This window comes from Calypte anna, chromosome 1, assembly GCF_003957555.1.
Source record: "Calypte anna isolate BGI_N300 chromosome 1, bCalAnn1_v1.p, whole genome shotgun sequence".
Lineage (NCBI taxonomy): Eukaryota > Metazoa > Chordata > Aves > Apodiformes > Trochilidae > Calypte > Calypte anna.
In genome coordinates this window covers 169,496,419-169,523,135 of record NC_044244.1, presented here as the reverse complement: position 1 = coordinate 169,523,135, position 26,717 = coordinate 169,496,419, and the positions used below count along the sequence as shown (strand labels likewise).

The following is a 26,717-nucleotide window of genomic DNA, read 5'->3' as shown; positions in this document are numbered from 1 at the left end:
AATTTGATAGGATAAATTAATAACGTACAACAAACAAAATGAAACAAACTCTGTAGTCTTTAGCTCAGGTATAACTGGTATAACTGAGAAAGGAAAAGGAAACTACCACACCCCCCCACTCCTCAGCAACAGCCAAGATTAACTATGATAAATAGCAGAAGCCTGATACCACAAGATGCTGGACAAAAAGAACACTAAAAGGCAAAAAAGTCCAAGAGTTGCCATTTCACTTCACAAAGTACCAGCTGCAGAACTGGGGCCTAAAGTAAGGTCAATTTAATTTCTGTAACATAATTTTGCAGAGCAAATACTGTTATAAAAATAGTAGTATGATAAGCAGACACTTGAAGATCTCAAAAAGCTGAGCAAGCCAAATGCAGTCAAGGGAGAGAGCAGCAGTTGGGAAAACGTCTGAGTATCTTTGTTTTCCTATGCACAAATTAGCAGTGCCAAAGTTTCATTTATTTGTCAATTTGTATCTTAAGGGGTCTCAGTGAACAGAAATAACCAGAAGACACAACACATATGCCACAGACAATTCAGAGCCTCAGCCTGCAGTACATAAAATAGGAATATAAAGGGAGAGAAAGGGATGTATTCTCATATTTTCCACATTAAATAGTTTTAAAAAACCATGAGGAATTAAATTAATTTTAAGTTAAGGCACCACGTAATCTTTGCCTTTTCAGATTCTCATTTATTAGATAATATATTACATATTATCTTTTGCTTGCAAAAAATTACAGTCATGTGGACAGCTCTGAAAATAAGAAGAATACAGTTATTTTGTAGAACTGATTTAGATGGGTGTTCTAGGAGAGGAAGGTTGTATGACAGAAATATTGAAATAAAGTGAAAATAGACTGAGAAGAACAGTAATTGGAATGCAATGTGATAGGCAGATAGTAATGAGGGAGAGAAAGGAAGTTGAAAGGGAGGGTGCTACAGGAGGGGATCTGACTTCGCAGATCCTGGAGCCAGAACTATGGACTTGATACAGCAGAACAGGGAGCCAGTGGAGGCAGAGAGTAATGATAATGATAACTGATAATGATGATGAACTTAGAAGCTGAGTCTTGAAGGAACCAAGGGCAGTGAAGTTGATTAGAAGGGTCCTGAAGAACATAAAACTATTGTTATGTTACTACCCAACACGCTTAAGAAGTTCAGAAGTTATTTTTTTTAACCTGCATAACCTGCTGGAGTTTTAGGCATTTGTTCAAATATATTTCCAAAGTGAATTTCACTGTTCCTAGTAAATACAAATTAAAAAGAGGAAAAAAAAAAAGATCAGTAACATACCAGTTCCATTAACTGTTTTAGCTGACCTATTTCTTCTGGAAGTGAACCTAGCTTATTGTTACTTGCAATTAAGACTTTTAGTGGAAGACCACACAGGCAAGCTGGCAAAGAAGAAAGCTGATTTCGACTGCAACAAAACAAAAAAAAACCAACCATTAAAAACAACAGTGACATTCTACTGTATACTCAAAGCCTGTGAGTTGTAAAATTCCTTCATTTTAGTACATCAGATTTTAGTACATCAGATTTTATGCAGAAAAAATTCTAATTTTCATATGGCAATCATTAAGAAAATGCATATCAAAAATAGCTGCACAATATTGTGGAATATTAATGCTCAGGAAAAAATGCATATCAGAGATTAGTAATATTGTAGTAAGTCTTGTTTACACCTAAACAGCTGTTTGCCTTTCCTAATGAATACAAGAAAGTCAACTGTGACAGCATTTTGCAAGAATTTAAACTTTCCTATGGGTTTTATGTGGCAGTACAGTGGATGTCCTTGGTTCCAACTAAGAGAAAAATACATTAAAGAAAAAATGGTTATTTTATCCATTACTTTCACCTGCAATTTTCATTTAAAGATTACTTACTGTTCCATGATTCTGTGATATTAAACCATATAAATACAGAGAAAAATGAGACTATCAATGGTTCATTTCTTTCCAAGATTCATCTCAAGCCATTTTGTCTCAGTATCTTTTTTCCTAAAATTAGTTAAACAGGTTTTTTTAATTGACTTCATACTGTATTTTGGGGAGCATAGGTGGGGGTGGGGGGGGAGCATAGGGGGGGTTGGGAGGAAGCAAGCAGAGGATTTGCATGAAGAGGAGTTGTAAGGAGGGCAGAATTTGCTAAAAAACTTTAAAAATATTTAGGCTGTCATTCTAGTAACAATGAGTCAGGAAGCTAGCACTTATAGATAACAAATGTCATGATCCCTTGTGATCCAGGTGATTTAAATAATAATTTATTATGATTTGTGCATCAATTCCCAGAAGAAACATTAAGCTCAAGAGAATAATATATTAACTGTGTTTCCTAAAATGTTTGAAGGTTTTCTTAAAATATAACTTTTTCTTTTATGAGTATTAGCCTAAAGGAAAATAATGAACAGTAACTGAAAGTGGCACCCCAGCAAGAACCATTTTAGTTTGATTCTGCATGACTGTTAAGGCTCCAGAGAAAAAATGCAAGTGCCTGAAGTCTGAAAACAGATGGCAAAAATTGTCTTGGATAATTTCAGTATGAGCTGCAACACTGAATAGAAACACAGGGCAGGGGGAAAAAAAAAAAGTACAAATTCCACAGGTCTCAAAACTTCAATTCTTCAACTGCCAAGCCAGCAGCCTGCTACAAAACTGCACATAATGCCATGTATTCATGCTCCACACAGCAGTCTCAAACTATCATATCTGTTACTCAGGCTGGGAGAAGGGCATCAAATAAAAAACCCAAGGATATTAAAAATGAGACATCCAACGACTACTCAGCAATATTTGGAAAAAAAAAATAATAATTTTTTTTTAAAGTCAGTGCTTATTGTTAAGTCAGGATTCTCAATCCCTGTGTCTTTACAGAAGATCAGACATAACTTATTCTAAAAAAGAAGTAGAAATATTTTTTAAGTTCTAAAGAACTCAAATTGACTAAGCCTAGAATATAAAAATAATCAGAGTTAAAAAAAAAAAAAAGAGTAAAAATAATTTTTAAGTTTAACAGAACTCAGAAGCAACCCACTACGAGATAAAGATCAGCACGTTGCCAGGGCAAGTGAGTAATAAATCATCATTAGCTTAAAAGGAAGCTCTATATGTAAAAATATTAAAAGTATCCACCAAGGCCCAAAGGCTATATCTCTTGGCATCAGTTTCTATTCATATTTAGCATATGGGCTCTGTTGGTAACAGGCAGAAAAATATTAATTTTACATCTATAATATTTTTCTTCCCCAAAAGCAACATACTTAACAAGTCAAGAACATCTTTCCTTATTCTACAGACTGCTCACTGTGCTCAGCTAACATGGGGGAAGGATACTTCCAAGCAGAGAAGTTTTACACTGAGGAAAATTACCTCACTTAATAAAACTTGAAAAATTTCTTTTTGTTTTGATTGCCTAATTTATGTGATACGTGATATTAACTCTCTAACTATTTAGGGTTTGTCATGATTCACACAAATTCCATCATTAGATTAAGTTCTAAATGAGTTCGTTCTAATTCCTAAATATATTAAGATGTAAACTTAATGATTTTATCCAGTCTTAATTTCTCTGTGTATCTCTAACAATTTCAAAATTTCACATCCTATTCCTTACATATGTGCATATATTCAAGACACATTCTGTTCCAGTTTAGAGAGCCAACAATAGTGTTCCACACTGACAAAAACTGCAGTACAACAATACAGGAAGTCTTGAGAAACATTCTCAGTGTTTAAATAACTGAGATGATCAAGCCTCCATATCTTTAATTTAAAAATCCAGGAGCCACTTTGTTCCCTGCCCAAACTTCACTATTATAAAGACCAGGTTATTGCATCTTCACTATTACAGTTTTTACAGGCTCCACTGCAAATAAAGCTCCACACATTGTTCCAGCTGAAAAAGTGTTGACATTCCCTCTCTGAAAAGCCAATATGCATTCAGCTGCACTTTAGCCAGCACCAATTCTCTGTATTGATTAGTATTCATGCACATTTTTCATGGAAAAGAGACAAAGGGGCCTAATTCTTGGCTCTTTCCTCCTAAAATGACATTTTCTTCTACAGTAAGAGGATACTAGTGATACAGTGCAATGCTTTTCCTTGTGATTCCCCACAAAATGCCATTAATCCTCTGTCTCTTCAGCCTCTTAACTACAAAAAGTATGTCAAGTTTTACGAAATTTATCATCAGAAGGGAATTAAAATAATATCACTGTGCTGATGTGATTAGCATTCTGAATTTGCTAGAAGTATAAGGGAAAGAGATTAATATTACTTGGTCTCTTTTTAAATAATTAGTTTTCCATTTTGGCCTTTACAGTGACTTCACACAGAGCTGTATCTACAGCCAATGAGTTTTTACATCGCAGCTTCCAATAAAACAAAAAATTTAGCCATTTGTTCCAGAACACAAAGTGCAGACACATTTGCAAATAAACAAAAAATGTGGCAAAGAGAAACTTACCTCAAATTTAAGTATGTCAGCATTTGCAAGTTTACTATGGCATCTGGTATAATTTTAATACAATTGTGGTATAGATTTAGTGTTTCCAAGGACACAAAATGGCACAACTCTGTAGGAACCTCGGTTAATCTATTCTTGGATAAATCTGAGAAGAGAAAAAGAGAAGGTACATTTATTTTTTTTTTAACCATTAGAAACAAATCTTTTGAACAGCTATGCTTCGTTATTAAAATAAATTAAAAATGTAATCCTACAGTGAAACAGTAATTTAAGCCAATGTTTTTATAATGCAAAATGGAACTAGTGCTAACTTTCACAATCTTGAAATGGAACAGACTGTGTGTAAAAGAGCAAACATTCAATTAAAATTTATTTGGTCTAATAAAAAGTAATTATTTGCAGGACTCAATATGCTGAGGAAATACTTGCAAACAGAACCAAGTATAGATTCCAAAGCTCATACAATAAATGTAGTGATCTAGCCAATACACAACTAGTCATCTGCAAATTACAGTGCAGAAAACAAACAACAAGATTTATATCTTTAAGTTCTTTAAATTAAAAAAAAAGTTATTAGGATAGCTCTTCCAAGTGACCTGTATCCTAGATCTCAATCGATTATAAAAGAATATTATCTATAAAAATGGTGTAGACCTTCAGAAGTGGATGTGATACATGGTGTAATTACCTACAAGATAACAATGAAGGATTCCAGTGCCCCAAATGCATGCTTGTACCAACCAAACAGAAGCTTTTGATTTTTAACCATTTATTCATTCTTAATTTCCGATTTAAAGCACACAGACTTAAGGAAAAACCAGTAAAAAGAAACATTACTGAGCTTTGTTGCTTAACTACCACAGCATGACAAATCAGGTCCCATAATCCTGGTGCTATGACTTGAGTCATAAAATAATAATGCATACCAGAATTCAACTGAATTAACTGGGCTCAAAGCAATGATTAAACAGTGTTGCAACAGAGCAAATGTCTTCTATCATCAGAAACCACACAAATGCCACCTACCCATACTACTACAGGATGGGTAACCTGACCCGAAGAGTGGTCATCAGTTTTAAGGGGAAGAAATGGGAATGCACATGGGCAGAAAAAAGTGGAATGTCTGATGGAAAGGATACTGGGGAAAAAATGAAACTTAATGATCTCTTCACTTCTTCACTGCTGTTATTTTAAGCCTCCACCCCGATCCTTCAAAGCTTATTTAGAAGCTTACTTTCTTAAGCTATGCAAAGGAAGAAGCAATGGAAGTATAGCAGATCCATTTCTAGAGTGCTGTTGATTTGACCCCTCTCTTTGTGACAAATAAGGCAATTTCTTTTATTTTGTGAAGAAGAAGGCAGAAGTATCAAGATTTTTTTTAACTTCCTTTACAATTCCAGACTAATCAGGTTGCTGTGCACAAAGCAAAGGCACAGCTTGAGTTCAGAACTATTGTCAGTAGGAAGGTTTTATCATTTTTATTTTTGTTTCTGTCTCCTGCAATGCAAGTTGAAATTCAGAGCACTCCATTCCTCTTGACAGATTCCACTTTGCTTCACTTTGTCACTTCTGACAAAGACCTGGGTTTCCTTATTCCAAGACAACAGCAATGGTCTATGATTGTGAGAACTGAGAGAAGCCCTGCTGGTCCAAATAACAGTATGGTTGAACTGAGCATATCAACCAAAATAAGTTACCATACAACAGCAATGCCTGAGCTGCTCTTCCTTCTCTTATCAGGCTTCGATGCCAGCTAACATCACCTCAGCTTCTCATTTCCTTCCATTTTGTCATCAACTTAAAGCATTCCCTATCTGAATGAATGTAATTACTGTTTTAAAGAGGAAGAAATCTCTTCAATGTTCCTCTGTTTCATGCTTTAATCCTCTACTGTTTTCTATGAGTCAGAGTACTTCTTTACTAACATAGCATTTAAAAAAAATTACCTCTGGTTCCTCTCCTGCTGCTTCCATAGCTCTGTTACCAGATACTAACAAAGGAGTGCCAAGCTTTAACTTATTTAATCACACAGGGGATCATCTTATTTTAAAATTCGATTTCAAAGAAAGCCTTCACTTTTTTTAAAAACCATGCTTTTCTGCAGTGATGTCCCCATGTATAGACTACATTTGTTTCCTCCTTTAAAGGTGAAGGAGCAGCAAGATCCAGAAAAGTGAACTGAACTTCAGGCCTTGGCTAAAACCAACATCCGTGGCACTGGATGGTACATGGAAAGTGAGCTCTTGTCCTTCAGCCAGTCCTTCTCAAGTGATACACAAATCAAAAAGTGTGAACACAACACTTACTGTAGTGTAATGAGGCAACCAGGTGCCACTAATTGCCAGGTAGTGGGTGTGAGCTTGTGTCAAGCCCACCTGTGCCTGGTTAGGGCGGGCCCCCACTGCGCATGAGCAGGACCAGGGGGCCAATAAAAGGTGAGGCCTAAGACACAAGCTCAGCTCAGTCCCAAGCTAGCCAGCAGAGGGGCCAGTGGTGAGGATCTGATGAGTCTCAAACCCGGGGCCTCGGCATTGCAGTACTGTGTCTTAGCCGGCTGCGCCACTCAGGCCTCACCCTGAGGGTGATGAGCGCTAGTGGTGCAATGAAGGTAATACAGTGCTCCAAGAGCGACTGACCTCTCTGTAGACATGCTCAGGACTGAGCTGAGCCTGTGCTTCAGGACTCACCTTTTATTGGCCCCCTGGTCCTGCTCATGCGCAGTGGGGGCCCACCCTAATCAGGCACAGGTGGGCTTGACAAGCTCACACCCACTACCTGGCAATTAGTGGCACCTGGTTGCCTCATTTCACTACAACTTTGTCTCAACTTACTAAAACTTACAGTCTCATCAAATAAAAGGGACATTGCCACAATAGCAGACCAATCCTTAAAAATTTCTTGTACCTAAAAAAAAGTAGAGCAGCACAGCAATATAGAAGCAACTAGATTGACCCTGCTCCTAGAACAGTAAAACAACTTTTTAATTGTATTACTATTCTTGTTCTCAAGGGTCATAACTCTGTGCAGCTGAAGAACAACAAAACACAAAAAACCCCAACAGATAACAGACAAATTCCTCCCTTTCATCCTCAGGACCATGAGGATTGTCCTTATAGGACATGATATGTACACAATAAACTAACTCAAGAATGAAGCTACAACAGAGGAAGTAATTTGTCATGCTGTCACCAATAAAGATTCAGATCATTTCAATGCTTGTATCTCATTGTTCCTTCCTAAACAGTAAAAATCCAGTTCTGTTCACAGCATAAAGAGGAATAAAACTGTGCATTTCATCTAATATCATCTGTAATCTACCTTAAAAGAAAAAAAAGAAGAAAAAGTAGAAGTTTGTTACTATAACTTACTGATAAGAGATGTCATTAAAACCAAATCCAAATGACTTTGAGAAACAGCACTGGAATGGAATCTGACATACAGACTGCTTGTCACATTTTTTTCAAAAGTGGCAATAATTTCTGCCAAAACCAGATTTCCGTGATCATATGGAAGGAAAAGAAAAAAAAAAAGTTTATTTTTATTCAGTCCTAGAACTCATGTGAGCCTCTGAACACGATGCAGCTATGAAAAAAAGCCTGGCAGCTTTCAGATGTGTCTGAAAAACTGAGACAGAGAAGCCCATGTCTTCAGAAAGAAGAGCAAGGAAACAGCCTGCATGACAATTTTACACTGCATCTCAAAAGCCTATCAACATGTGCAGAAACCTCTGATGCTTACATAATTATTTTTTATCTTACTTTATACAACAGTACTTTTGCCTCAAGTGAATGTATCTTACAATTACTCTGTATATATTTCAACTTTACATTGATATTTAAGTTCTGGAATAAAATATAAGGGTTGAGCATTAAGAAAACTGCAGAACCTTCTGAACATGCCAAAAAACTCAGCATGACTGTATCTCATTTCTGTCACAAGTCACAGAACTTGAGAAAGATGTTCTGCAAAGGTTTTCTTGGGTTCATTCTTTAGGAAGAAAGAAACTAAATGCAGAGACCAAAATTTTAAACAACTTCAGAGAACGTTTTAAAAATACAGAAATAATTAGTTGACAAACCTTTGCTTTCTTACTCCGTATTTTTTTTAACTCTACATTTCCCAAAGGGCTAAGCTACACATCCCTCTTGCTTCCTTAATTTGAATAACACTTCAGAGTAATTAAAAATAATGAAGCTACAATAATGAGCTAAAAATAATGAGACTAGCTTTTGCTTAAGAAACGGAAATAAACAGAGAGATGGAATTTGCTGGTATTTAAAGGAATGTTGATTATTTGCTTAGACTGTCTAACACAAAGGATATCACATATTTCAATGCATCTATGATGGCAGAAGTACATTTCATGGTTGCCAAGAAAGTACAAGAAGATTTTACCCAAGGTGACTATTTCCTGTAACTTCTATTATGAAATAGGTGAGACAAATCTAAATAAACATGTAGGGGGGGAGGCTAGGCACTGGAGCAAGCCTTTTGTTTTAAATAAAATACACAATTCATTCATTATTTGTGGCATCAAGACATTTTCAAACTACATCTGGCTTCACTTCATTTTTTCCTGCCAAGAACAAGTTTGTTAAATCTCCAAAATAAAGTAACAGAACAGAAAAAAAATAAGCAAGCCAGTTCAAAAAATATTAAATGGAATCTTGATCTTTAAGAGTCAGCACAATTCTAGCACAATGAGATGGCTTTTGTAAAGGAACTGTTACTATGTTGGAAGCTGGACAGGAACTACACAAAACAAGCACTTCCAAAGCAGGGAGGCAAAGAAGAAAAAGCAAAAACTTCAGATTGGTAAATAAGTATTTAACAGACAACCCCAAGCCTTGTTTGGTGACAGGCACACTGCATAGTCTGGGTCTACACTGCCATCACACCAGTGGTTACTGACTCCATCCTTAGGGCAAAATCTTTCAATCTTTCACATCTTTCAATCAATCCCTGTAGCTCTGAAGGACATCTGCAATGAGTACCCCTGCTGACTGGGACCTTTCTGACTTGCCCCTGTACTCAGCACTGGTGAGGCCACACCTCGAATCCTGTGTCCAGTTCTGGGCCCCTCAGTTTAGGAAGGATATTGAGGTCCTGGAGCAGGTCCAAAGGAGGGCAACCAGGCTGGTGAAGGGACTCCAGCACAGATCCTATGAGGAGAGGCTGAGGGAGCTGGGGGTGTTCAGCCTGGAGAAGAGGAGGCTCAGGGGAGACCTCATCACTCTCTACAACTACCTGAAAGGAGGGGGTGGCCAGGGGGGGTTGGTCTCTTTTCCCAGGCAACTCTCAGCAAGACAAGAGGACACGGTCTTAAGTTGTGCCAGGGGAGGTTTAGGTTGCATATTAGAAAGAATTTCTTTATGGAGAGGATGATCAGACATTGGAATGGGCTGCCCAGGGAATTAGTGGATTCTCCATCCCTGGAGATATTTAAAAAGAGCCTGGATGTGGCACTGAGTGCCATGGTCTGGTAACTGCAGCGGTAGTGGATCAAGGGTTAGACCTGATGATCTCTGAGGTCCCTTCCAACCCAGTCGATTCTATGATTCTATGATATCGTAGAGATATTGAAAAAAAAAAATATATTTTTGAACATATTATGAAGTGACTGCTGTTTCATAAATACTTCCTAGAATTACTTTTTGGAGCACTGTCGGCATATTTTTCTTTTCCATCCTTCTCCCTATGTTAATTTAAGAATTTACAGTGCAAATTTCCCCAAGCCACAGACAAACTGAGATTATACCACAGGTATAGCAAATTTCATCTAACACAAGTGATACACAACACAACGCTTTTCAGTGTCACCAATGGTCAGAATGAACAAAAATATAATAAAAATCACAGATATTCACCATAGTTGTCAGAGGAACCTAGATGGGGGGTTTAGAGGGAGGAAAAATAATAATGACTGAAGGAAAGCAACTCTCGGAGAAAGCATCTGGGAGAGTCTGTCAGGTGTCACCACTAGAGGGAGTCCAGAACTCACAGAATTGACCAAGACCCCGTTACAGTTTATCAGCTGTTTCGTTCTCAGGAGTCCATCCCCAAGGCATGAAAAGGACGTAAATAGGAAGACGCCTTTCAACAACCCCCGCACACCCCTCCCCGCGCTCCCAGGAACCTCTTGCCCACCATACTTGTCAAAATATGACAAATGAAGCTACTCCCTTGCAGCCATTTCTGCAGGAAACAAATTTATAGATTGATCTATACTGAGGTCAAGACCTTAAAAAAAACCAACACAAAAATCTATTCTGAAATAGAATATAAAGAGGCTTTTCCCAACCTTCCCTGAGATGTAGTTATCTGAAGTACCCTTGAGCTCTCTGTAGTTACAGCAACATGTGGCCTATGTCAGACAAAAGTGGCATTAATAGTTAGAAGATGCATGTGACAGACCCTGTTTACAAACTCATTCCTCCCCAATGACTCTCACAGAATGTCAGGTTGGATGGATCATCTGGTCCAACCTTTCCAGTATTATTGTTTATGTGAGATGTCCCAGCACCCCATCAAGCTGAGACTTAAAATTTTCCAAAGTGGGGGAATCCACCACTTCCCCAGGGAGACCATTCCAATGTCTGACTGTCCTCATAGTGAAAAATTTTCCTCTTGTGTTCAATCAGAATCTCCCCAGGAACAACTTGAGCCCACTGCCCCTTGTCTTATCCATGGGATTCCTTCTAAACACCGAGTCTCCATCTGCCACTCAGTGTCCTGTAACCTCCCAATAAAGCAAAGAAAAGTGTAAGAAAGGTGCACCCTATATTTGTTCTCAGGTAGTGTGCTAAATAGCCTGAAGAAATTGAACAGTATAAGCTACCTCTCCCAGACACCAAAACTTTGACCAAATGTCACTTCAGGGTCTTCTGCTTCCTCTGTGTGAAACAACGGTGGGAGAAGGAGGGAGAAAAAGAGTAACAATAACTCATTAAATGGATGTATATTCTTATTATTAGCTCTCTGGCACACTCCAGTTCCAAAGACACAAAGGAAATTTCAATGCAAGAAACATGCTTAAAACAGTATCACAAGCCTGGAAGAATAAAGAGAAGGTTAAAGCAGGAATCTGTCTTGTTACTCCAACTGTCTTCAGGTGGCAAAATAAAACATCTCCTTCTCTCCTTTATCTTCTCATATCTTCTTCTTTAGAAGAACTGTTTGGGTCTAAGACTGGCTGAAAAAATGGTTGCTGAGGGGGCTCTGTTTATATTTTGAAGATGAACCTGGTGTGAAAGTGCATGAGACTTCCTAAAACACTCTGTAAAAATGCCTGGATTCTTCCTGCAGGACTATGTAGGACTGTGGTGGAATGACCTTGGATAGCCACCAGGTGTCCATGCCACCCACACTGGTGGGACGGGGAGAAAACACAATGTAAAAGCTCATAGGTCAAGGACAAGGAGATAACTCACCAGTTAGGGACAGATGCAACACAGACTCAACTTGAGAAAATAAACTTATTTCCAACGAGTAACAGAGTAGGTCAGTGAGAAAATAGACCACTTTCCCCCATCCTCTTTTTCCCAGGCTCAACTTCACTCATGACCCTTCTGCTTCCCCCCCCAGTGTCACAGGGGGGATGTGGGAATGGGTGATGGGGTCTCTGCCACTCCTTCCTCCTCACACTCTTCCCCTCCCATGGGTTACAGCCCTTCAGGAGCCTCTCCAACATGGGCTGTAGCTCTTCAAGAACTGCTCAGGGATGGGTCCTCTCCACAGGGTACTATCCTTGAGAAATGGACTGCTCCAGTGTGGGTTCCTCACAAAGTAACAGGTCCTGCCAGAAAACCTGCTCCTTTCCACAGGTCACAGCTCCTGCCAGGAGCCTGGTCTGTAGTGTGGGTTCTCCACAGGCTGCACTTGAAGCACCTCCTCCCTCTCTTCCTTCACTGCCCCTGGGGTCTGCAGGACTGTTTCTCTCACATTTTTTGCAAGCCTTTCTCCCATGGCTGCCATGGGAGAATGCATTTTTTACCTTCTCTTAACTGTGTTACCACAAAGCCATGACTGGCAGTGCTGGTGGGTTCAGCAATGCAGCACATCAGTCTTGGAGCCAGCTGGAATTGTCCCTGAGATGGGGCACTCAGGTTCTGCTGACTTCCCACAGAATCCACCCTTGCATTTACCCATTACCAAAATTTTGCTACATAAACCCAGTACAGGCACTCAAACATTAGTCCCAGGAGATGGAAAAACATATCAGAAAGCAAACTCCTTCTGTCAACAGAACAACCATTAATAACACGTGGTATGAAACCCAGTTCACAGGCCATGAAGTTTTCCTCCCACGCCTTCCACACAAGAGGGAGGATACAAGTCATTAATTTTCACTCCTTAATAAATAACCAAGCTCAAGAAGGATCAATGGATTGTACAATTCCAGTATTGTACAAGTCAGGTGCAGCAGGACTTAAATATTTATTTCAGGTGTTTCCTCAGAGAAATGATGAGGCACATCTAAAAAACTTGAAAACTGTTCTTCATCAGCTTCAGTCTTGCTAGCAGGCTGATGGAGAGCACTGGAGAAACAACTGAAGGGTTCATATCATGCACTATTGAGCTGCACTTCCTTACTATATCAAACTGTTTCAGTCATCTGCCTGAACTGTTCATACTGAGCACATGAAAGAAAATGTGATAGAGGACATGCACCTATATGAAAGCAGAGCCTTTTCTGGCTTTTTTGGGGAAACAAAAACTAAAAGTTGAACAAAACTAAAAACTGGAACAAAAACTAAAAATTGATTTTTCTTTTCCCCAATATTAAGGCCTCCAACAGATAAGCAGGAGTGTCTGAGGTCATTTATATGCAAACCCTTGATTTTTAACCCAATAAATAACTTTGCAGAAACAGTCAGCTATGACCTATAGAGTTCTTAGTCTTCAGTTGTTTACAGTGTAGTAATTACTCTAATTATACAAAAATCCATGATGAGGTTGGGAAAGAACTGAGACTTCAGAATATTCACATTTCAGTTCAAGTGCGACACATCTGGATACTCAAGGAAATGTAGCTGAGTGGTTCTACATAATCAACAGGTCAACAGAAGTAAAAGTTTGTGTTTTATACATTGATATTGAAAAATCCTCAAGAGTGGCTTCAGCCATCACAGATACACTGTCATCATTTTCATGGAACACTGAGTTTACCTAAACTGTGAGCCATAAGGCGACCTAAAGACCTGTGACAGGACTAAGACATGGAATATTAAATTATTTTCTGAAAGAAGAATAGTGACTACAGCTTTTACCAAGTTAAAAAAAAAAAAAAAAGTTTAAAAGCATGTAAATTGCATAGATATACACACACAGGCACACAATCTTACTTCACTCAAGCAACTTACATCCACCTATTGGAGAACAGGGAAAGATGTGAAACAAAAACATGAATTACATGAAAATGGTGGTGGATCCCTGCAGAGCCATACTCTAGAGTCTTCTATGACAAATCTCTTCTTTCAGTCAGGTATCTCCTTTCTTAAAGCTGCCTACTTCCAAAACCAACAACTTCCACTTCCACAGGGAAATTCCACATGGTGCACTCAAAACCAGCAGGATGTAATCCAGTGGTCTACAACTTTTTCTGTTCACAGACAGTACCACAAGAAGAACTAAGGTGAATGCAATGCCAAGTTTTGTTTTTCACTTCACTCTCTATTTTAATGTCTATTATTATTATTTTTCCACTGCCTGTCAAGAGAGGACACTACTATGTGTTACCTGCTTGAAGTTGCCAAACATTTACCATCTGGTAAAAGCAGCACATAAACCAGTTTCTGTGAAGTATCTTACTTGCCTGCATTCTGAAAATGATTATTTTTCACACCTGGCAGACTAAAATACTAGATTTGTTTATTTTTATAAATTAACTCCCTCTTGATCTGTAAGAAAATCTGCTATAAATAGGGAAATGAACAAAAGTTATTTGGGTATATCCAAGGCATGTAGGCAGAGACATGTAAAAGCTACCTCATGTTAATTTACAGTGACATGAAAGCAGAGTATTACTCATCTAATAATCACTTCCCTTTCTGTCTGCCCATCTCCCACTGATGCCAGGATTAATCTACCTTATCTACATTATTCATGCACTTCTCTTGCAATGTTTCTTGAAGTCAGCACAACATAATTTTAATAGTTTATCAACACAAATCTGTTTTGTACCACATAAGCTGATTTACACTGAGTACCTCCTTGAACAATGAACTGATTACAATGAACTAATGACTACTACAGAAGAGAAGTGTGAAAATATTTGAAGCTTCATTTGAAACTATAAGTGAATTTGAAAGAAATGGCTAAGAAATACTTCAGAATTCTAAACAGAACAGGAACCTGTGAAAACATCACCAGAGACTGAAGTACCAAGAAAGAAAATCCTGGAATAAACAAATAAATTAAATTGTAAAAAACAACTAAAAATCAGATGGCTGTTCCCAGATAAAGAAAAAAAAATCCACATAGAAATAATTCCTTGAACTGAAGGCAAAATAAGCACAGCAGTGTCTCTATTCTTACAAAACCCAAACAAACTGAAAATCACCTAGCTGGAACTACTAGAACTACAGACCTATAAATTTTGCACCAAGATCTCTGTTTTACCTAACTGTTCCCATGGCTCTTTTCTAAGTTCAAGACACACTTTCTCAACCTTCTCATTTTTATTTCATTGAGAATCAAAGAACTTTCCCCTCTCTGCAGAAAACAAAATTCAAAACAGGGATCTCATCCACCATGTTGCTGTTGATCAGGGCAAGAGCTGGGCTTGATGGAAAACACATGCAACATTTTGGGGTGTTTTCTTTCTACTTGTTTTAACAAGTCATAATTTACATCAGGATTTCAATCCAACATCTTGTTAAGTTGAGAGGTATCAGATCCATAGACTGCAAAAAGACCACAGGGGGGTCAGTAAAACACACATATCCTCTACTTACAAATAATTCAGTGCCTGTGACTGGGCAGGAAGAAACCACCTTATGCTTGCCATAATACTTGCTGGGGGACACAGCTGGCAATAAGCCAGCAGGCACTGATAACACTTGTGGGTCAGCCTGCAACCCCAGATAAACATCAGTGCTGTAGGTATGTAGCAACTACAGGGCAATGTGCACTTTGTATGGACAGAAGAGCATCTCCTTCTGGTTTGTTAACTTCATATAGGTTTGAGAGGTTGGTTTTCGTTTGGTTGTTTGTGAGTGGTTTTGTTTTGCCTTTTTGTTGTTGTTGTGGGGCTGGGTTGTTGTTTTGTTGTTTTTTTTTAAGTATACAAAATTACTAATATGCTCACCTATACACCCTATAGAGCCTGGTCTACAATTTCTGCTCTGGTACAGATTAACTTATTTATTTTCTTTTCAGGCTAACTTTTGAGAGGCCTATTTTCCATCTCTCATGAGAAGTATTACAGTGCTATTTTTTTCTGCAAGAACCATTTTGGAATGAGTTCTCTTTCTGAAGGAATAATATTATGCTTTCAAGTGTATTTTACCTTGCAACTTCCTCTTTGCTTGATGGCTGACATGTTCTCAATGTGGTAGCAATGCATTAGCACAGACACAGAACAGGTAGCATATAAAGTAGGAAAAGGACAGGAAAGTGTCCCTTCACTATGTCCATTCACTATACATTCCCCACCAATAATTAAACCAGTAAATAAGGAACTATCTACTCTGAGGTCTAATCCTTAAGAGGCTACAGCTTTATTCAGACCCAAAACTGAGACCTGCAGGTAGACAGTAAGAATTCCTGTGACAGCAGAATTTTGCCCTTAAGTGCCTGACAGGCAGAAAGGTAGAAGGAAAGTGTAAGCCAGATCTATTAAATCTTAGATTTAAGAAGCCCAGTAAGTGAAATGTACAATATTGTTTGTTTTGTTTTGTTTTTTTTAATTTACTCAGTTGGCTTTTTTCCTCTGCTGATAAAACTCAGTAATGCTTTAATGAAATGGCTGGGGTTAAATTACCCTGGTCAGGAGAAAGAATGTCTCTGCTGCACATGCTGTGAACCAAAGATATAATACACGTACTACTGCAATCCAGGTCAGGTTTCCTGAAAACAAGAATCAGGCTAAAAACATCAGGACTAGAAGTTAGGGATTTGGGTAGTAAACCAACTGTGGCAGCAGAAATTTCAAAAGATTTTGTAAAAAAGTTCTTGGCTTGGTTTGTTCGTCCAACATATACATTTTTAAATCTTCACTATAAGAGGAATTGCTCATTTTCGACAGTTTTCTACCTGTGAGGGTGCTAAATCTGACTTTATATTACCACTGCTATTAATCAGTGACTAGACTTCCACTGATATTACGACCTAATTGAACAACTGATACTTTTAACTGTACCCCCTAAACATTTTGACTCAGTAACTCCTATTTTTTAATTGTACTCTCAAAAAGTTCATTAATATACAGGCAGTCAAAGTGATCCATTGGTGATTTAGCCAATGATTTTGCCCATTTTCAGACAACATTAAAACCCTCCTTTCAGGACTTTCACTCTTACCAAATGCATCTTCATGGCTCAGTATCTGAGTGTCAAGTATCATGCCCAATAAGATGTTATACTTATGGTTTTAATTAAACTATGGTTTTAATTAAAAAATTGTATGGCATTATGACCAGATTACAATTTCTTTTCTGTATAAGAAGCAACAGTCTTGCATTCTTACAGGACTAAAAAAAAAGCAAACAACAAAACAGGACATAAAACAACAGCAAAAAAACAAAAAAAGAAACACTCAAGAGTTCACAAGAATCTCTAAAATTTTCATCTGGACTTCTTCCAGAACTGGGTACTCATTGTGACTGACATAGATACTTCCCAGCTCTCACCCCTCCCTCCCTCCCCAAGTCTTCTAAAATTTGGATAGGAAATTCATTTTTTGGGGGAAGAACTCTAAAGAGATACAGCAACTAATACACCATTATAAATAAATCTTAAAACAAAAAATAGGCTGATTATCCAGAAGTTATGAATCATGTAATTTAGCAATTTTGTCTCTGAAGAGATGGCATTACCACATACCCCCCATGTGTTTCCTATGCTTACTTAATGAAAGTCTCATCTCCAAAATGTGTTTGAGATTTACACAGGTAGCAGAAACCCAACTCTTTACACAAAGAGCTTCTAACATGCACACCTGCAGACATACTGAATGTGTTACTCAAAAGACTACATTATCACCAAGTTCTATACACTGGGCAAGATACTACACAACTGTTGTGCTATAAATTATCAGCTGATCTCTTTTTTGTATACAACAGTATTTTATTTCATGGAAAGCTAATTTTAACTGTTGCCTGAGTTTATATATACACACACACATATCTGTTCATAACATCTGTTATATACCATACTAGTTCAACAAATGGAAAAGGTCTAAAGTTCGGTAAATCTTTCTTAAAAGGTTAATTACTGCTTTTAAATCAATTATCTCAAGATTTTAAAATGCCAGAATAACAACAATCTTAATATATTATCTGTCAATGTCTGTTATATCACCTGGAGTCTTTTGCCAGAATACATTTGTACATTTTGTATTCTCCTCTAGTTTTCTCCAGTGCCTTATCTGTAGAGCATTTTTTTCTTACTCTGCAGCTCACTTTCTCCATAACCACTCTCAGACTATGTAAGGCTGAGGAACAAGATTGTCCATTTAATAATTCTCCCCATTTTTTTCCTGTGATACATTATGCAAGCATCTCCCACTCATTTCTCTGTAAGACTTATAAGTAAGACAGATTCTTCTAGTTTACTCTTGTTAAGAATTTTCCTGACCATACAAGCAGACATTTTTTGCACCTGTTTCAGTCTCAAGTCATCTTCCTTGAAGACAAATGGAACATACTCAGAACTCCTAGAGGATAACATGACACCATCACCATATGTAACACCATGGACTCTCTTGAAACTTATCTTCTGATAAAGCCTCAGGACAAAATCAAATATTTAAGATTTGTCATACTGGCAGCTTGTAACCATCTTGAACAGTGTCATACCCAGGTTTTCTTCTTTTACAATGAAATTACAAATTACAAGTGATGAACACATCACTTAAAGCAGACACTTTACTTCTTGACTTCCTACATTTTCACCTGCCTTAATGCTGGACCATTCTTTTTAAGAGCAATTCATGTTTACAGCATTAAATACACCCTGACTGTTGTTAAGTCAGAGTTTTCACCCAAAAGAAGAGTGCTTAAGAAACAGAGCATTGGGTGAAAAAAAACCTGACACTAGAGACCAGTTTTTCTCTGACAGTTTCTTGTCTCAGAAATGATATCTACCTCAGTTGAATTTAAAGAAATTAGAAAAATAACAATAACCACCCAAAGAAAAAATAATCCATGTTCTTGCTCACAAGCAAAACTGTAAGCAGCAGCAATTTCTATTAAAGGTTCATAACAGAATAATGTTGCAGAAGCATAAGCATATCCAGTACTATAGATACCGATCATCATTCCAAAGATAAAAGCTCTGACACTTCAGTAAATTAAGCCAACAACCAAACAACTTTTACCAGTGGATTATTAAGTAACATATGCTTATTGCCATTTGTTACCATGTTTTTCTAGGTCTTCTTTTGGCTACCATCTGAAGACAATCTTGCCCACACCCTTCCTTCTCATTAATACATCAATCACACCTTATGCATGGAAAAAAAAAAATATTTTTAGCTGGCAAAGCTCTTTTTACAGGTTAAATAAGCCTATAAAAAAGGTTATTGAGACCTATTTTAAGGTTTATTTTAGAAGTTTGAGTGGTTAGACTTGAAAGGGACCTCAATGATCATCTTGTTCAATCACCCTACATGGACAGGAACACCTTGCACCAGAGCAGGATGCTGAAAGCCCCAACCAACCTGGCTTTGAAGACTTCCAGGGATGGGGAATTCACAACTCCCCAGGGCAACCTGGGCCAGTGTCTCACCACCCTCACAATAAAGAAGTTTATACTAATGTCTACCCTAAATCTGTCCTCTTCCAGTTTAAAGCCATTACCTCTTGTCCTATTGACATATACCCTGGTAAAAGTCCCTCCCCAGCTTTCCTGTCAGCCGCTTCAGGCACTGAAAGGCCACTTTAAGGTCTCCCTGGAGCCTCCTCTTTTCCAGGCTGAACAACCCCAACTTTCTCAGACTGTCTTCATAGGAGAGGTGCTCCAGCCCTCTGATCATCTTTATGGTCATGCAACAGTTCCATGCCTGTCTTATGTTGGGAGCTCCAGAACTGAACACAGTCATCCAGGGTTGTGATCTCATGAAAATGGAGAAGAAGGGAAGAATCACTTCCCCAAACCTATTGATCACTCTTTTTTTGATGCAGTTGAGGATAATGTTCCAAGAACATTGCTGATTAACAAACCATAAAAAACTGGACTTACAAGGAAATATTTTTCAAAGAGAGGAACAAATAGCTATAACAAGGCTGGTCTGAAATGGGTTTTTTAAATAATTTTAATGATTATATATTTTTTTCTACAGTAGACATTACCATAGCTTAAATGCACAAAAACTGCTTCAGTTTTCTTCAGGAAAATATAATTCAAATCAGGTATTTAATTACACTTATGAGAACAGTTCTACACTGACTGGAATATCAAGAAGGAATCTCAGTCCCTACATATGCAATGCTTATGAGCACAAAACCCTCTAAAAATCACCAGTATCACAAACTTTAGACTGCAATAGTCTAAATATTATTAGTACACAAGTAATATTAAATGTCTAGAATTGATCACATGAAAAAAAATCTCCCTAATACTGAAGTCTCTTAATACATATTAAATTTCTTTTCTTTTGGCATATGAACATAAAGTAACTGATAAAAAGCCTATCACTTAGTTGCCTCAAGCTGCGTCTGCTTGTCGACAAGGAAATTTATTGCCAGCAGGAGCAGTCTACATTTTTTAAATTGTTTCTGCATTCTCTGTATACAGATTGTCAAGTTATTTGCATGTGGCAGACTCATGTAATTTCCAGCTGCTCTTTGGTCCTTACTGTTTTGCACCATCATGTAAAAACTTTCAGTCAAGTTTTCAGTAGGTTTTCACTTATTGAAAAGTGGACACTGAGCACCAGAATCTTCCAAAACCACAACTAAACATGCAAATCCTCTGTCGTAGTCATTAAAAGGTATAAGAAATAAGAAATAGAGCCTTTCACAGCCAAATAATTAAATAACTTTCATTCACTGTTTGTCAGTAGCTTTCGCAGCCTGATTCTGACAGACTCCAAGTCTATTTTAAGCCTGTAAATTCACTTAAAACTAATTAAGTAGTACTGTAAAGTACCTGTTACTATTTCTATGAGTCCTTCTTGTTTTTTTAAGCAAGTCATATACTGATTTTAAAAAGCATTATGATCAAAACCTTGTAATTGATAAATTAATTCCAGTGCCTACACTTTCTATGTTTAAGACTACAGAATTCTTTCCTTCACCACATGCAGCTGGTGAAAGGTTGTCAGATGTCTTCAAAGTTTATTTCCAGACTTTAATATAAACTTTTTAGGTGTTTCTAGAAGCTTTCCAGTCTGAAATACTTCCAAGAAAATCCAGTTGAACAAGGAAGTGTACCCTTTGCTTTCCCATGGATTTCCAACACTGACTTTTCAACAGGAGTAATCTTGCATAGAATTGTGAAAATGGTGTTCAAGTAATTTATATACTGATTTTAAAACATAATTTTTCAGTGTCCTAAATTTAGTGAACTATAGAATTCCTTAACTCCACTGTAATGCTCAGGTAAAAAAAAAAAACATTACAATCTGGGTAATATGAATATGCAAAGGATCACACAGATTTACAGATAACTCACACAGTACTCATTAAGAGTTCAATCAAAAGCCTCATGAAACAAGGAGAAAAATAATCTTTATTTTAGATGAGGCTCTAAATTATTATCCTTTTTTGCATGATAGAACGTGGTGGTATCCTTGTTTGCAGGACATGGATGAGGTAAAAAAAAAACCCATATCTAGGAACATAGAACACTTTTCACGAGTCAGAAAGAAAAATGGTATTGACTTCACACTGTCAGAATTAAAAAAGATTAATACTCAAATTCAGTAATACTGTCCACAGCATCTGCTCATCCAGATTTCTACACAAATGCTCTCCAGTTTGCTTTGGCTAGGTTCCCTGGCAGCACCCTCTTGATCCCTAGTGCTATCCCTGCCATAGCAACTTCCCATATATGCCAAGCCATAGACTTTGGTTCCCTAGGATTTCCTATCCAAACTGGTGTTAATATAAGGAAGCAATTCAATTGAATTCCCATAAAACTTTTAGCCTATTTTCTACTGAGAATTAGCCAGCTTATCATTAATAAAAATTGTACTATAAAATTTATTCAGTTTAAGAGCAAGAAGAACTATTTATTTTTTAGTTTCTTAATGGGAGTTCCAGACATGTGCAACTAAAAAATCTGAACTACTGAATCATTTCAAAAGGTCAAGGAATTGTGAAGATTAATATATCTTCTTTCAGGCCAGTGTGTAGGGCTCACAGGATTTATTTTTCATACTTACTTTGTAATTTGGTATGGATCTCTGATATCCCTTTGTCATGCAGGGACACAGACACTAGGGCAAGAGGTCAGGGGACTTTCATTTCACCCTTGGAATAAGCAAAATCAGCATTTTGATATACAGAAGACTGTAGATTGCAGGACTCTGCTATTTCATGCCAGCCCTGTACTGACAGATTCCTCTCCTGGACAGTTTTCTAACTCACCAGTAATTACCACAACATTTTTATAGAGCAATATACTCCTTTAATATAGGGGATATTATATATATCCTCTATAGCAATGTAGTCCTAGAACACTGTAAACTAGTATAACTCTGAACACCAGAGAAGTTGCCCAAAATAAAAATAAATAAATATATGAAAATTACTTCATCCTGTTCCACCTTTTAGCAGTAAAAATAGAACTTCACAAAGATGCTTTTTTATGGCTTCAGAACAGCTAAGTCATATGCAGAGGAAAGTGACTGCCCACATGAACACAATGTACAAAGTTCAAGAGGAGTTTAATGCCTTCACTTCAGATCCCAATCAACAGATGATACACAGGAATGAAAACAAAACTGTTGTGACATGTATCAACTATGAAACTTCTGAACTTCTTCTGTTAAGTCTGCTTAAAGCGATGAGTTTGAGGGGAAAATATTAACTGTGCTGTTATTAGTAATATTGTAAATATTTATTTATTCACATTAATTCAGAGACAATTGAACCATCTAAGCTGTTGCCCTGAATGCTTAAGCAAATACTCAGAGTGGCCTAGGCTGGAAGGGACCTGAGGGCAGGGATGGCTCCCAACCAGACAAGGTTGTTCAAGGCCTCATCCAGTCTGGTCCTGAACACCTCCAGGGAGGGGGCATCCACAACTTCTCTGGGCAATCTGTTCCAGACCTGTGGCAAACACGTACAGCAAATCAACAGCTCAAGAGAAGTAAAGAAGATATAAAGTTTCTGACACTGCTTAAGCTTAGTATATTTAATAAAACAAACAAACAAAAATAAAACAAGAAAAAAATACCACCTGGAAATTAATACTATGCAACAGAAATTTATCTCTCCTTTTATACCCTTGTTTCCACAGTACTGAAAGTTCATTTAGTAGTGTACTGAGTATATCCAAAATATACTGCTGCTTACTTTACTGTGAAGGAGCAACTTCACATATAATAACTGTGATTTCTTATATATTTATTTATATTTCTTATAGAAAACAAACTTCATTGTCCCTACACTTGCTGACAGGAAGCATTAGGTTGTTCAGACATAGTGCCTGTTACAGTTTAACCCAAGGTAATGAACTTAAATTATATTGGTATCAAAGGTACTCAACCATGTAAACTGCTTTAACTGGGAATCCCAAAAATAATGTTTGAGCTACTGCATTGTCTATATAAAAGTGGAACTTTACTTACAGAGTAGTGAAATTAAAAATATCACAGAAATCTAATAATTTTATGTAGAGGTTTAAGAATCTCAATTAAGAAATAATAAAAACAAACAAGCAAACAAAGTTACGAGAAGAAATTGCTCGTAACATTGATCTTTCTTATAACTGCAGCTCAGTTTAATCTTACAACTGTAAAGTTCTCCCTTACATCATTTCCAGAAATGTCTTTTACCACTATAGTAAAAAGAGTTTGTTCATCCACCATGAATTTAGTTCCAAACCACTGAAAAGTCAGGAGTGCCTCAACATTCCCCTTATTCAAAATCTTTCAAATTGGCAACAGGATTTTGTGTCTGCATGCATGCAAGTCAATAAAACACATCACTAGGCCTTTGGCTTTATTCCTCTGCAACTACAAGCTGAATAAAAGGCATTAGTTGAACGAGAAGAAGGAATGATAAAGTTATTAAGGTTGTGTCCAGGAGCTTTCAGAAGCTTTTATCTTTCTAAATAAGCTCAGTTTTTAATGTTTATTTTGCAAGCTGTAAAGCAGTTCTGCCCTGATCAAAGGGAGAACTTAAGGACAGCTGTTGAATTGGACAACTCACTCTCTCTCTCTCTGTGTATATATATATATAGATAGATATACACACAGAGAGAGCACACAGATCCTTCCTAAGTCAGTAATGCTGTTTGTATTCTTTAAGTCAAATAGTGGCCTGCTGGATCATGACCTAGGTAAGCATTACAGCCACACAGGTGATAATACTACACTTGGTTGTAGTATTACCATGGCTGTAAAGACAAAGGCCAATTTAAGTGTTGTCAAATGACATTGTATCACTGAGCAACCAGTGCTACACAGGAAGATGAATGAAACATTAAAATAATGCATAGGGTGGGTGGGAGGGAATTAACTTAGCATAACAAATAGTGCATTTGGAGGCATGGGAATATAAAACCCTCATCCAACAGTGGAGGATGTGAAAGTCAAATATAAAGTTCCCAGAAAAAAAAAGGAAAGTATTGTTAGAACGTTTGCACTCTTTGCAATATGCTTAATGTTCTTCCATACCCCAGAAAGAGCCATTCAGTAAGAAAATTGGATGATACTTCCACCCATGCCTTTTTCTGAACTGTATTTTACTTCAGAGGATAAAGACCAAGTTATAACAGGTTTATGAAAGAGCAGCACAGTGCTCAATATCAGCTGTAAAAGTATTTCAAACATTCAGGAAAGGAACCAAGGAAAGAAGCATAAACAAACTAAGTAGAAAGCAACAATGCAATTACATTTACCCATGAAGCACTCTATTTTAGACTGCATGTGGTTCTAGTGGCCCCATTCCCAAAAGTATATGGCCAGAACTAAAAAACCCAAAGAGTAAGGAATAATAAAATCTTTGGAACAATTTCAATAAAAAGCAAGATTGAGTTATTTAAGATTTTCCATGCTGAAGATAACCTAGTGGAAGGGATATGAGAGCCAAAGTCATCACTGGAACCAATATAGCCAAGTAGGGAATGATAATTCAAGTGTCTTTGTAATTAGGGGGTAGGTGGGGGGAAACAAACAAAACAAAACATGGAATTCCTTGGAAGAGTTTACTGGGACTGAAAAAGGAGCTACACAAAGTTTCTGAAAGAAATACCAAGGACTTTCAAAGACCTCATGAAGTCCCCTCAGCTGCAAAATTTTGAAAACTGTCCATCTGTTCTGGGGGAGGCAAGAACACATTCCAGGCTCGTCAGTACTCTTCCCTAAGCACATGCTGTGGGGCTCCCAAGACAGGCTGAGGGGCTAACAAAGAGTTACTGCTACAAGCTCTTCTCTTTCATCAGGATAAAAAAGTTTACACAAACTTAAAGCCTGCAAAAATTCAGTTTAATGGCTCTGTTAAAACTTGACAAAATAGTAGATTATAATTACTGACTAAAGTTAATTGATTTACCCTTGATTGATTGTCCCTTACTAGTACAATAATGAAAAGCAAAGCTACTACTTGCCATTTCATTGCAGAAATCATGTTTTACCATTTCACTGTGCCATCTGCACAGCAAATCTGGCATACAGTGCTTTTTAATTCAGTGTCAAAATTACTTAAGGTTAAAGTAGACCTTTAATAGGCCTTGATATTCTTCAAGACTTTTAACACACTAAGTTTTGAATGTATGACAGCTTGGTATTTTAAGATGATGAATAAATGAAAAGTAATAGGACTTCCAAAGGAAAATGGTTGCAGTCAACCTGTCAACATAACGATCACTTTTGGGTTGAATGGAATATATATTCAGTCTTCTAAAAATAGACTGGAAAAAGAACTTCTTTGTATGCCAGCAATACGTTCGTTTAGTAAGATAATAAAATGTATTTTGGGGGATGCACCAGTATAAAAAAAGCTATATCCGTATATAAAAGAATTATTTTCTATTAATAACATAATTAATATATGTGCTACACAAAAACCCAAAATCTGAAACTGAAAACGTTCTTAGACCTACAGATAGACACCTACACATAGCAGATGTGTAACATGGAGAAGTTGACAGGTGCAGTTCTCAAGCAGACCTTACTGAATTTTACATGAACAATGCTTTCCAACAATAAAGCAGAACCATCATCCAGTGCTTCATGAAGAATACCACCAAGTCAGACAATACTGGATTTATGAACAGATACCTAAAACCATACCTAAAGAAAGAAATATGACCCACTTGCTCTTCTTAACAACACTGGCACATCCCACTGAGAATTACTTTTTTTTTCTTCCACCAGGTAAAAAAGGGTAGGCAACAAAAAAAGATGACACCTTTCTGACAGGAATTCTGTTCAAAGCATTTGAAATTAGATGAAATCATATGCTAAAATTTCCAGCTTTGTGGGATTCCAGCACAGGAGTGCAGCTGAAAAACAAACAAACAAACAAACAAACAAAACTTCAATTGCCCTGTTTGAGGCACATTCTCCAAAATTCTTCTTCAATTATATGTGATAGAGCATACTCCATTTTATTTGTTTAATCCACCAGTTACACCTATGAATATGATCAATCTGCATCTTAAACACTGGCTTTCAAGCAGAATACTGAAAGTGAATTTAACAGATGAAATCTGAGTTCCTGTGAAGGAAAGATGCCTGGATTTCATTATGTCTGAGATTTGACCCTCAATGACTGTATTTCACTGTGACCACTTCAGTAGACACATTCACCATTCTGCCAAAATGAGAGGCTCAGCTGTAACTATTGCCATTTGCTTCCTCCTGTCACTTGAACATAATGACAATTTAGCCACACGATGCTCTTCTGTCTC

The 26,717-nt window shown here is 37.3% G+C and overlaps 1 protein-coding gene across 1 annotated transcript in view; it reads right to left on the bottom strand.

The window, feature by feature from the left end:
* LRCH1 (leucine rich repeats and calponin homology domain containing 1) overlaps positions 1 to 26,717 on the bottom strand; it is a 126,723-nt gene that overhangs the window by 62,101 nt on the left and 37,905 nt on the right. The window contains exons 2-3 of the mRNA XM_030468989.1: positions 4,474 to 4,618; positions 1,303 to 1,429 (exon numbers count right to left, since the gene is read on the bottom strand). Coding sequence (XP_030324849.1) covers positions 1,303 to 1,429; positions 4,474 to 4,618 — 272 coding nt within the window. The remainder of the gene's footprint in view (positions 1 to 1,302; positions 1,430 to 4,473; positions 4,619 to 26,717) is intronic.